The 13,379-nt window shown below is 43.2% G+C and overlaps 1 protein-coding gene across 3 annotated transcripts; it reads left to right on the top strand.

Moving 5' to 3' along the window:
* On the top strand, positions 1-3,874 carry AGTR2 (angiotensin II receptor type 2). 3 transcript variants are annotated; one of them, XM_064669982.1, is made up of 2 exons: positions 1-608; positions 2,279-3,874. In XM_064669982.1, the coding sequence occupies exon 2, from the start codon at positions 2,352-2,354 to the stop codon at positions 3,468-3,470; it is 1,119 nt and encodes a 372-aa protein (XP_064526052.1). In that variant the 5' UTR covers positions 1-608; positions 2,279-2,351; the 3' UTR covers positions 3,471-3,874. The 3 variants fall into 3 exon arrangements, with proteins under 3 accessions (XP_064526052.1, XP_064526054.1, XP_064526053.1); XM_064669984.1 differs by lacking the exon at positions 1-608 and adding an exon at positions 649-831; XM_064669983.1 differs by lacking the exon at positions 1-608 and adding an exon at positions 1,771-2,132.
* Positions 3,875-13,379: the final 9,505 nt, after the last annotated feature.

Raw genomic sequence — 13,379 nt, 5'->3', positions numbered from 1 at the left:
CAGCTAACAGCAAGGATTCCTGGTGGAGGGTGTCCACTTTCTCTCTCTGTGTGTTCATATTATGGTCAGCTCTGCCAGGACTAACAGCCTGTTTCACTCTCAAATGTGTTAGCAAGTGCTGGGAGTCCATGGGCTGCATGGGAATCCCCCTGCCTTCAGAGATGCATGAATCCTTGCGTGGAGGCTCCCATGTGTTGCGTGTGCACGTGGAGGGCAGAAAGGGGTTGCATGTGGGTGTATCCCCCTGGCCCAAGAGCTGCTGTAGAAGACTGCAGGGATATTGACATGAATTTCCTTTTTTTTCTTGCTCGATTTCTTCCCTTTTCTTTTTTTTTTTCCTGGCTGTCTTGTTCCTCTCTCCTGATTTACCGCAAGCGCTCACGTGGCCTTAGAAAGGGGGGTTCTCAAACTGCTTTGCTTCCAAAAGGAAAAGAAGCTGGCTGGCATTCATATTTCACTTCTTGAGTTATGTAGGTTAAAGTCTCCCAGTGGGAAAACGGAAGATATGAGAGAGCAGATTGCTGGTGGCGACACTTGCTGGGAAGAAAACGGAAAAAAAGGAGCACAGAACTCTAGAGCTACATCCGGACGAATGTGAGGTCTGAGAGGTATGTGTTCTGTCTGCTGTTAGAACATAATTTCTGTTGATTTGATTCAGTTTGTGATAGAATGTCTCACTGTGTGTGAAGTAATAGTAGGAAGGCGCAGCTTGGAGGAGCTGATTCTAAGGCACCAGTTGTTCATGTGCAGAGGGGGGAGCGTGTTTGTCAATGAAACCTTGTTCTCAGTAGTGTAGCTACAACTGATTATGGTGTGATCCCTCTGCTAGGAGTAAGTGAGATATGTAATGCTCTGTGACGAGTTCTGAGATTTCAGCTTCTGTAGCTTAAAGTGAGGGGTTCAGGACAAAAGGGTGAAATGGGACTCCAGACCCTCTCCTGAATATTTGTGTTCCCAAACGAAAAGCTTTCATTGGGTTTAAGATCTGTTGATTACACAACATGGGCTTGTGAATCACTATTTGTGATTTTAAATACTGGCACTGTGCAGAAATTCCCCTACTGAATTTTCATTGTTGAGACAACATATTTAAAATTAAATTTTTGTCAGTATATCCAAAGTAGCATATTTCATATTTTGCATTGTGCAAATGATAAGCTACGGTACACTAAATTGTTAATACAGAAAAATGTGTTTCAACTGATCTGTTACCTTCTGTTAAATGAGAGATCATTACCCAATTCTGCTGTCTTGGTCAAAATTTCTGTTGTTTTTAGGGCTTCTTGTGAATTCTTTAACACCTGACTGATTGCACAAGGACTTAATTAAAAATGAATTGTCCCTGTTATGCAAAATAAAATATTTGGGTATGATATCTTCTTTGTTTGCATATAAAGTTATTTGCTTATGAAGTCTTGAACTTTGAAAAGTGCTCTGCTCAAAGTGCAGACACAAGCTGTTGAACTGGAACAAAGGCAGACCTGTCAATCAACTCTCCTATTTTAGCTGTTTTGTAGTTATATTTTTCCCTTCTGAAACCCAGTCCTGATCTTTCTAAATGGGTGGCAGATACTACTGTTAAATCTGATGCCTGCAAGAACTGAGTTTATTGCTTGTGTCTATTACTGTTCTGATTAAAGCTGTCATGAGGGCAGGAGATATAGATTTGCTTTGAGAAGATTTTGACAAATGATATTTTGCAAAGACTTTTCAGTGTCTTTGTATCCAGCCCTGTGAACTAAAAAAAAAAAAAAAGTCATAGCTTGCTTTCCGAATAGCCTTGTTAAAAGGCTGCTTTCATGCCTGTGAAGTCCCAGGAGACCCTCAGGTGTGAAGTGCCTGATCTCCACTGGTGACTGCTGCCTTTTAACATTATTTTAACTCCTCAAGAGTGCTGGAAATAGCATGAGAAATCTGAGAAAAGGATCACGAGGAGCTTCAGTGCGCCCTTTGGGTCACAGAAGTTCCCTAAGTGTCTCCAGCTCCTGAGTCCATAATCTTTCTGCTCTGCTGGCCCCAGAAAGCACCATCTGTAATCACAGATAAAACCCAGCTGCTTGCTTCTTTGCCAGGCTAATTAAGAAGTGCTGTGACCTCCCTAGGGCTAATTGTGTCCTGTCAGTGGGATGAAGGTAAGGAGTTCAGCAGGGTTGCCTGCTATTTCAGCACACAGCTTCCTGACATAACTTCAAATGGTTTTTCTTTTATTGTGACTGAGTGATTTCAGAGCTAAGACAGCTGCACAGTGCATGTCTAACACACGGTTTCTGATCCGCAGGTGAGAGATGTGATAGAAAATTGCTGCTAGCACATGAATTTCCTGCAGAACGTCCCTTTCCACCAGCACCAGCATGCAGAACAACTACTCCCTGGCTGTCACCACCAGAGAAACTCTTCAAGCCCTCTCTACAGCACTGACAAACTCGTCGGCTGTGTTACTCTCCCCCCCTCCCTGCCCTCTTACCTCTTCAGATTATCAGTTTTCACTGATTCCAGCACTCTTCTCTGTGGTTTTTGTTGTGGGATTGATTGGCAACAGTGTGGTGGTTGGGGTGCTTTGTCGTCACACTAGTCCCAAAACAGTTGCTAATATTTACATTTTCAACCTGGCCATGGCAGATCTGCTGTGCCTTGCTACCCTTCCCTTCTGGGCCACCTACTATGCCCAGGGATACAACTGGCTCTTTGGGTCTCTCATGTGCAAGATCTCCAGTTCTGTCCTGTGCTTGAACATGTTTGCGAGTATTTTTTTCATTACGTGCATGAGTGTGGACCGGTACCACGCCATTGTCCATCCTATTCACTCCCAAAGAAGGACTCTACAACAAGCTTATTTTGTAGCATCAGTTGTGTGGGGCCTTGCCTGTTTGTCCTCCCTCCCAACTTTTTATTTCCGAGACACTTACTACATCGAAAGCTTGGGGGTCAAGGCTTGCATTATGGCCTTTCCTTATGAGAATTATGCAAAATGGTCTGTGGCAACAGCCTTCCTGAAAAATGCCCTCGGCTTCTTCATCCCCTTGACAGTGATCACCACCTGCTACATCTGGATCAGGAGGCACTTGCTTAAAGCACGGGAGTTTCGGAAAAGAAAGCAGAAGAGGGACAAAGTGCTAAAGCTGGTTGCTGCTGTTGTTGTGGCCTTCTTAATTTCCTGGCTTCCATTCCACATTTTAACCTTTTTGAATGCCTTGGCTCATATGAACATCATTAACAGCTGTGACGTGATAGGGATCATTGACACGGCACTGCCCTTTGGCATCTGCATGGCATTTGCCAACAGCTGCATCAACCCTTTGCTGTACTGCTTCATTGGGAACCAGTTCCAGCAGAAGCTCCATCGCTTGTTTAAGAGACGAGTTTATCAGTTCAACAGCCATCGAGAAAGCTCCTCTTCAAGGAAGGGCAGCTGCTTCAGAGAAACTGAGACTGCCATGGGCAGGGAAAGAGAACCTGAGTCCTTCCTGTAGGCTCTGGGGCATGATGTAGGACAATGTCAGTGCAGCTGGTTGTCCCTGCAGTGATGACATTCCTCTCCCCTCTTCCCTTTGTTTTGGGCCCATTCATTTACCAGCTGCTTGAAGGAGAATCTGTTTTTATCATACATGAGGATTTATTCCTCCTTTCTGCAATGAGCACTCAACTTTTACATAGAAGAAAAGTTCAGACAAATAAATATATTGATGGTATTTTAAATATCATCTTTTTGCGTGGCTGGGAACAGGCAAGTGTTAAGTGTGACACTAAAAGACTAAATATACCAAAGGACTGTTGCACGACAGCTACAACTGCGTAGGTGCTGAGTATTATACCCTAAGCTGATTTTCTAAAAGAGATTCTCACTAGAGAATGTGTAAATAAAGAAGGTCAGATATTTCTGTATCAATCAGTAAGAAAATATTTTGATGTATTTTGTACATTTTAATTTTTTTTAAATATATGGCTACGGATGTCATATGTAAAATGCATCAAATATGCCTCCTGTTTGCTTCAGACTGGGATCCTGAGAACATGTGGAGACATGGCTCTGCTAACTTCTGGAGGCAAGAGAGTATTCCTGAGGGAAAATAAAACCTCATGCATGTTTTTATATCTTTCTCATAGCAGGTAACATGTCTGTAGCCCAGATGGTCTTTTGCTTTGGTCCAGTGTGGTCACTTTGACAGTAAAGCTGCAGGAACCGAACATGCAATGTCCCACTGTTAAGTGGGAATGCCAAGCCCCAGGCACTGTCCAGTAGCCTTTAGGGAAAGGACTTGCTGATTGTCTGGACATTTTGCATTTAAAATGTCAATTATTACTGTAATTTTGGGGTACTGACTCTGGCTAAGTGACTCTGCCTTGACACCCGGAAGTAAACCCCTGGTGTGACTCCTAAGCCTTATCCACATGTCAGTATGGGGGTTTACGTGTTTCTAACTAAAACAAAGAGTGAGAGGCAAAAAAAGGTGTTTGGCAAACATTGATTCTATTTTGAGGTTGCTTTTGATGTTCCTTTGACATTTGCTTTTGCTGGAGAGATACTGGTCCTCTTGGACCCTTCAGAAAGGATCAACTTTTATGGGCTCAATCTAAAAGAGGGATCTGTTAGCACATTGCTCTGTTGCCTGAAGGTTGTTCTCAGGCTGAGTGACCAAAAGATTGTTATCTTCAGGGAATTGTTTTTGAGAGTAACTCTTGAGACTTCCATTAGCACTTTGGGGTCAGAAATTATGCCTGGTTCTTGGGATAACCAGGAGTCTGGCCTCCCTGGAAGTCCCAGCACTGGCTGCTGCCTGGAAGCCATGGGAACCTGGTGCAGGAGCTGTATAGAGGTAAGTTTCTTCACTGGATTATACAAGAAATGTGCCAGTCTCAGAGTGATGTGAGATGAAAATTTTATGCAGAATTTGGCAAAACGGGGCCTGAACACAAATAAGCCCTTCTTCCTGTCCTGGTCTGGTGTTCTGGAATGGGATATGTGGTTTGGAGAGATGCTTGTCCCTGAAAGTGAAAGAGCTACTAATACAGCTCCCCTGGAATGTTTTTGTTGAAAATGTTCCGAGGAGCTAATAGTGTCTGGGGTGTTGGATATTTCTGGAAGGACAATCTGTTAATTGCTTAGCAATAAGGGCAGCAACACAGTGATGCCACAGCAACACAAACCAGCACACTAAGAAAATTACCAGGTGTTCAAAGCGCAGGCTCAGAGGAGTAATAAGAGGTTGGGGAGACTTTTTGCCTTTGCTGCAATACAGGTCAGCAATGAACAAAAGTGGGACATTAATTGACATCTCTGGAGTCTCAAAACAAAAGCTAATCTGCACCACCTGAGCCCAGTGGTACCTGTGCTTCAGCTGTACCTGTCCCGGGAGTAGGCACAGACTGCACGTTCTCTGTATGTCAGGTTGGACCTGCTAAAAAAGAACAGTGTTTAACAAGGATTGTACCTTTTGCCTGGTGTGCAGACTTATGCTGACAGGGAAATACTGTGGTGATCTGAAATCCAGTTGCATTTACACCTGTGAGGGGCTAGAGAAAACAAGGACAAAACTTTCCCAAGGAGATAGCAGCAATGCAGCATCTCTCTCTGTTGTGGGACAAACTTCTGTTTGTCTGCTGGAGGGTAGGGATTGATAACCACTGACAGGGGCTGAGGCAGCTGCACACAATGTTACTTTCCAAGAAACAGGGAAACAAAAAAAGAGTATTGAGTGTGTGGCAAAACTGAGAGGGGAGGAAAATTCCTTCTTTCAAAATGCAGTTTCAAAAGAAGTCTACCCTGAAGGTCGTATTCCGCAAGAGTGACAAACCGAGTGACCCCAGTGTGACATTTTTGTTTACCAGATCTGCCTTGTGCCTCTAATAGGTCATGAATTTGAGTAGTGTGGTTAAACAAACATCCAAAAAACTCTGTCTCGAGAGGAACCTCATATGGAAGCAGAGGAAGTGCTGTATCAAGGGTTTTGCTTTATTTTTAGAGCAAACTGATTAATGCTGAGCTCTAAGAATTTCTTCTGTCATATTCAAGTTTCTCATGAGATTTTTGAGGACTTTTAACAAAAAATGTATGTGTGGGAGGGGCTTCACAGTTTCCACATGTTGTGTTTATTTTTTCAAGATTTTCAGCAAAAGAATGTGAACAAAAAATTAAGTAGATTTCTTTTCCTTGCAAATTTGAAGCTACTTTTTTTCCTTTCAGGAGAATATTTTGCTGATATTTGCAAATGATTTTAGTTGTTGTGCAGTGCTGCAGCCTCTCTGTGTCAGACCCCAATTCCACCTCCCACCCTGGTCCTTTGCAAGCCTTGTATGCCCTGAGGCACCTCTAGAAAATGCAGACCCCTGTCCAATGCAGGAGCCCTGCAGCCCTTTCGTGGGGTGAGCAAGCCTGGGAGTCCTGCTCGGGCCAGCCTGGCCATCCCCCAGCACCCACCCTGACTTTGGGACACTGGAGCAATTCACACAGTTTTGGCAGGGATTTTGCAAGTGTGTGTGGTTGCTTAGTGTTACTCACTCTGCAAGTACAGAGATATGAATTTATGAGCAACAACTGGGTTTTGACTCTTCTACCATGGTGCAGCAGAGTGGAAATCCCCCAGTGCAAGGTGTGTGTTGTGATCTACCACGAGGAAATGCTGATGAGTTTGGAGTAAAAGCTGACAGTGGTAGCAGGGGAAATCCCCTTTGGAGAGGAGAATGTCCTGGAGCATTTCTGGGCCTGTCCCCCTGAAGAAGGATGGAAGAGATGGTTTCCTACAGGGGTCACGCCGTGTCTGATGTATTTGCACAGCAAAACCTGTTTGTGCCTTCCTTTTTTAGCTCTAGCTGATTACTCTCAGCTTAAATGATTGCAGAAAGCATCTCAGTACAAACTGAGCATCCTGTGTGTGTCCCTGAGCCGGCTTGACTACACAACTTCAATATATGCAGCAGAGAAAGGCATTTATTATCATGAGCTAGTGCTGGGTAGTGAGCTAAATGCTTTGTTTATGTAAGATATACAATAAGAAATGTTTGGTACAGCATGTTCTCCCTGAGAATTCAACACCGCCTGAATCTTGTCCCCGCTCCTGCCAGATGCAGAGCAGGAATATCATCTTGCCACTCTGCAGACGACTGCCACAACTTGGCTTCCCTTCACAACACGTCCCCTTGTCCTGGCTGAAGGGCAAGAAGGTGCCATGGAGCAAGTGAACTGCTCGTGTTTCCCTATGAAAACGAAGCCTTTTGGATACACTGAGCGGTCCTGGCAGGAATGCAGGAAACCTGAAGTGTGGGGGTTGAAGTGGTCTGGCAGCCTTTCTTCCATGCTGGCAGACTTGTTGCTCTGGTCTCAAATCTCCTTCCCGTGGAGGAAAATGACCAGTGTTGTTGGGAAGGGCTGCTCTGTTCAGCAAGATCCTGGGATGTGCCGCCTTCATGCCTGCCTGCTGTGGGATCCAGCTGTGTGCAACAGAGGGTGGCTTGTTCTTCTGGCCCATGGGCTCTGCCAGGAAGGGTTTGTGAGTGTCCTATGGCTTTGTCTTACCAGATACCTGTCTACAGAAGGAGCCCAGGGCTGCTGTCTTCAACATCACATATCCTCTGGTTTCGGTATAGTGGTCAGCCCGTCACCATGACCGTGGCAGAGCATCCAGGGAGGTAGCTGGCTGAGAGGCAATGCTCCATCATGTTTGCCAGGTTTCATTGGAATCAAAATGGGAAAGAAAAAAGAAAAAACCAAACGGGCAAAATTTGAAATTTGTTTGTTAAAAACAGTGGGAGTCTGTCTTTAAAGGGAAGTAATGCCTAACCCTGTGAGACACCCAGCTGCTTTGCACAGGCCTGGCTAAAATGTGTCTGGACCTTGGTCCTGGAATTGAAGAGTCTAGGGACAGGGAGCAAGCCAGCCTCTTTCATTACCTCTTTCAAATGTTTACTTTCCACTTCCTCTTCAGCTGAGACAGAGCCTGGATTTGACACTGTAAGCTCCAGATAGAACTCTGTTAATCCCCAGAGCACTTCACAGGGACAGAGCAGAGTGATATGGAAGTGAATGAGGGTCATGACATTAATATCCCTGCCATGAGGTACATCTGAACTTACCCCCCTCCCCTGCTGACACCCAGTAGCTCTTTAGTCTTAACAAATACCAAATCACAAAGCTCCATTCCATTCCTGTAAAACAAGCAGTTGTGGGAAGCCAGGATCCACTGTGATTTTTGGCTTTTAGAATTGTAAATTTAAACACTTTATTGTTTTTACAGCAAATAAGAAAATTAACAACAGTGCAAATGTGACTTATCCAACACGACAGACAGCTGAAATGAAACACAGAATGAGGCTGTCTCTAGAAATCACACTCACCTTGTAACAAATGTAAGAAGCATTTCTAGCAAGAAGGGAAATGGTATAATCATTAAATGCATTTAGACAGAGATGTATTGGATATATGAGATATAGTTACTCTTGAACAATGTGTGGGAGAGCTTAATGCAATGAAATGGAAAGATGTCACATTCATATAATATATCCACAAGGAAGTAGAAGCAGTATATTATTATTACTGTTTAAACTTGAGTTTAACTGTGTCTTCTGCTTTCCCTAGGGATGCCTCTGAGGTTGTTCTCTGAAGTTACCTGCCCACACATATTGCAGTTCATTCATCGTGGAGGAACCACATACACATAGAGGTGTTGGCTGTGCTGGAAGCATGGGGCTGAACTCTGAAATAACTTGTCTGTGCCCTAAATGTGCCCCTTTGTGCTTTGCTGCCAGCTGGCACTGTGGACAGCTGGTGTGTGAGCCCCAAGGCTGGGCAGTGGGGAGGTGTCAGCTGCAACCCTCCCAGCCCCAGGCACCCTGGAATGCCCTGCCAGCCAGGGTGCAGTGCCATACAGCACACAGCCTCCTTCAAAAGCACAGCAAAACATCTGCACTGACAGTTAGGACAGCATCCAAACATGAGCTCTTTCGCAATGACAGGAAAGTGAAAATTATGAATACAGTGTGTGCTAGGCATGCAGCTGTGTCATGACAGGGTAGAAAATATATAGCAACTAGCCCTGTCTCTGGAGAAAATGAAGCATTCCAAGAGGTGATGTTTATGTGACATACAGCTGTTTAGGCCTCCCCTTGCAGGGGAGCATGGTAAGTTTTCTCAATAGATGCTGAGTGGCATTACTTTGTGTTTTTTGGCTTGCTCTGGTGAGTCCTTTAAGGAGTTTTACAAGTAATGAAATAGATCTCATGACACTCAAGTGCTACCATCTTACACTGCCAACACCTTCACTGATTGCAGTGAGGTTTATTCCAAGGGAAGGACTGTGCAATCTCTCTATACAAATCTCTACTGTCACAAACTCCAGGGTTACAGAGCATTATGAATCCCTTTTTATCATAAAGTATTGAATGTCCTTGTTTTTCTGTATTAACTGTCTCCTTTCAGATAAGTATAGCGTGTAGAATTTGTTCTTCAAAGTGCCTGTGCTTCTTTGCAAGAAGACTGTTCCATGTGCAATTCAATAAGCAGTAAAAATGTTTGACAAAGGTCCACCTCAGAATGTGCTTTTATACTCAGATAGATTTTGTGGTGTAACGAACACGTTTAATAGTGAAAATATTTTTTTTTTCAAATCTGTCCTAATAGACTGCTGTAGTTCGGTATATTTGGGCTTTTATTAGGGAAATAACACAACCTAAGGGAGTTGTTTTTAAGGACAAGTCTAAGAAAAAAAAGCTTCATGGTATGACACAATATGTGCTGTATTAACTGGGGAGAGCCCTGTGGACATCACTGGCTCTCAGCCTGGGATCTGGCAGTCTTTCATCTGATTTAATTTTGACCTTCATTTCCTGTAGGAATGCTAAGGGATTTTTCTTTCATCCACTGGAACACCCGGAAAAGAAATTACCCATCAGTCAGGAATGTTTATTCCTTCAGCTCTGAGTCCAACATGAATCAAACTATGACACAACTGGCTGCTTTTCTATCTACTTTTATGATGAGATTTGATACTTTGCAGGTAACTCACCCTAGGATTAAGGGAAACACAAACAGGTAATAAAAACAGAAAGTTGTTAATGTTGGGCTACCCTGTAGCTGATTGAGCTGCAGGAGTACCCAGAGCAGTCTTCATGCTGAAGGTAGGAGCAGATTTTATCCATACCATATGCAAGCTGGGTGGGAAATTATGTACTTGCTGCCTGCTAAGACAGCACTTGAGTTAAGCAAGACATACCATCAAAAAAAATGCACCATTTAAAAAATGTTGGAGTTTCATGTGGGACAAACAGGGTGGATTCAGTACAAGGGTCTGTTGAAAGCCTCTGAATAATTACTGAGGAATGCTTGCAGGTTTTCCACGGGCAGGTGACAGTGCTGAGGACTTGTTCTGCTGCGTTGCGACACTGGCAACACGAGGCCCAGTGACCTGAGCTGGATGCGGTTGGAGATACATGAAGAATTGAGAGGCTGATCCCAGAGCTCCCTCCTGCTGTGGATCCTGTTATGAATCTTTGTTGTGTTCATGATGCCACCTGTGCCTGTCCCATGATCTTTGTCATACCATTACCACAGGTACGCAGTGATGTTCAGACCAGCTGAACTCATAATAGAGCAATGCTGGCAGTTGACACCTACAGCTGTTGTACAGAGCATTTCCTTTGCCCTTGTTCCCTTTCTGTCTCCAAGTTCTTATAGACCCAATAATTAAGGAGACTAAATGAAGGAAGTCTGTCTTCAGCTTTATGGGGGTCTTAAACCCTCCCTGTTACTGGTTCAAAAGGAACACTGGAGCTAAATCAGAGCTACAGCAACACAACAGGGCTAAGGGACAGATGGTCACGTGTTCTCCTTCATAAGGTAACCAAAAGAGTCACTAACAACTTTGCTTTTCCACAGAACTTGACAAAGGAACGGCCTTTTGTAGATCATCCTTGTGGTATTTCTAATTTACTGGCTTTACAGGCTCCGTCATTCTCTGCCTGGCATGAAGCATTTACCTGCTCTGTAAACAAATTCATCCCATTTCTACTGATGGAGGAAGTTGCTGTTCAGCCATACCATGGCAAAACATGCTTTACTTCCTCATGTGATCTCACCTAATCTCACATACTGCTCTAAGGGTTGAATGTGCTCTCAGGCATTTGTTTAGCACAAAGCTTATTCTGCAGAAGTCCAGTGATTTTGCAATAAAGTGATTGTGCTTTCAGTTGTTGGGAAATTCTGAAAGACTAATTAAGAACTCCTTTCCTGAGGCCATTTTGCCAGAGTGCTGTCTTGCTGAAGGCAATGCTCACTTCCTGGTTAGCCTCTTCAAGGAATCTAAATGTTCCAATTAAACTATTATGTGCTGGTCTCTGCATTAGAAACCTCAATCCCATTAGATTTTTTACCATCCATGAAAGCCTCTCAAATGCTCTGTGATTCATCACAGTTTTCTGCTTTTGCAGGCCACTTGGCAGAAAGAGGACACACTATTAGAGTGCATGAACTTAATTCAAGTGGGGGAGGTGAAGCTCTGATTGCTATTTCAGATTTCACCTGGGAAAACCTAAGCCAAGTAGAGAAGAGTATTTATTTTATCTTCAGATCCTCTTCTCCTCTGTATGCTTTTGCATTTATGAGTTAGATAAAGGGACATTGTGGGTTTGGGTTTTTTTCAGGAATAAAATACTATGGATACCTCCTTGGAGGTTGTTGTGTGGACAAAACATTCTCAAGACTCAGGCTTCAAGCCAAGTTACAGATACTGAGTTCTGTATTCTGAGCTACAGTGAATGCATTCCAGTTAGGAAACAGTGAGCTGTGAGTTTTGCAATATTCATCTTAAAACCTTACTGAACAAAGTTCTTTAGATTTGCTTAACGATTTTTTTTTCTGTGAGTCCTTGGTGATATAATGACATGTCAGACCTTCTCTGAAAGAAGAAAGAGGCCACCTAGTGTCGAATTACAGGCTGCTGTAGAAACCTGCTTGGAAGTTAGGAAAATATAACTTCGGTGCAATAATAATACTAATTGTGGGAGTTTAAATAAAAAACAAACAAACAAAAAAACCCCCCAAAAGAAATAGCGTTAGACATTGAAAATCAGATCTCGATTAGCCATGCTTTAAGAACTTCAGCATGTCTATTTTGCAGGTTATCTACTGCTTGTTACAAAAAATTAGTGAGATTTGGCAGCCGTTAAGTTACTGAAAGTTCAGTGCAGCACTCAGAAGACAGTTCCACTCTGGTAACTATACTGACATATTTGTGAAAACCCCACTGCCCCACAGAATGGACAGTTGAGTGAGGGGTGAGAAGTAAAGGAACAGATGTTCATGGTGCCAGACCAGCTGCCAGGATGCTTCAGAAAATCCTTGTGGGCTGCAGAGATACCACTGGCACCTCAGGATCCCTGGCTTTCGTTATATTCAGTGGTGAAAAACTTGCCCCAGCAGATTATTTCATGTTTTATAAGTCTGAATTGCCTGCTGGTATTGCTCCTCCTTCTACATTGACTTTTAAGAGATCATGGAGCTACTGGTATGTTTGGAGGAGGGTCTAAACTGATGGTTTTTTCACCTAAGCTCTCTTTGTTGTCTTCTGGAGATACTTGGCTTTTCATGCATTCTCTGCAGAAGGAAATGGGTCTCCTGGGTGCTTAATCTCACTTGGATGACTAAAGTAGATGGCATGAATAATCCCCCAAGGCATGTATTAAGCATCTCTGTTAAATACTGGTCTCGCATGCTCTGGCATTCAATCAGGCCTCCAGTGACACCCTTGCTTTCAAAGGGAATCTACTCCATGGAGTGCAGGGTAATTTGAATACATACAACTGTAGGGAAATGCCTGTATTCATCTGGAAGGAGTCTGTCTACATAACATGAAACAATTTCCTTGGGAGAAAAAAAGCATTTTTCCATATCCCCTTCTGAGCCATAGTGTTGTCCAAAAAGATGGCTGAAACAAAGATCTTAAATTTTAGATTTGTCATATTTTGGTGCTTAGTTTCTCTTGTTAGTCACTGACAGCTGGAACCTTCTCAAAGTTCAGAACTCTCCAAATTAGACCTCAAGTATCTTCTTTGCAACATCCAGAAATGGAGGTACCCAAAATCAATGTCTCTGTGAACTTGTACTAATTTCATTTCATTCAAGCAGTATCATGAAAGTACTTCTTCCCTTACAAATATTCACTATGCAGATCAGTGCTTTAGTAATTTCTGCAAGCATAGGGAGTGCTAACATGGGACTGTTAGTGCATGTCCTGGTGGCATGGAATTCTAGTAAGGTCAGTTTAATTTGTTATGTAGCTATAATAAGAATTATTATAAGCTATAATAAGAAGTTCTGGTGTACAAGACTTCTAAAAAAAAAAATCTACAAAGAAGTAAAGGGTAAAACCAAAGATAAGGTAGAATTCCATGTA

This window comes from Pseudopipra pipra, chromosome 13, assembly GCF_036250125.1.
Source record: "Pseudopipra pipra isolate bDixPip1 chromosome 13, bDixPip1.hap1, whole genome shotgun sequence".
Classification (NCBI taxonomy): domain Eukaryota; kingdom Metazoa; phylum Chordata; class Aves; order Passeriformes; family Pipridae; genus Pseudopipra; species Pseudopipra pipra.
The sequence above is the reverse complement of the archived record's forward strand: the minus strand, read 5'-3'. Positions and strand labels throughout refer to the sequence as shown.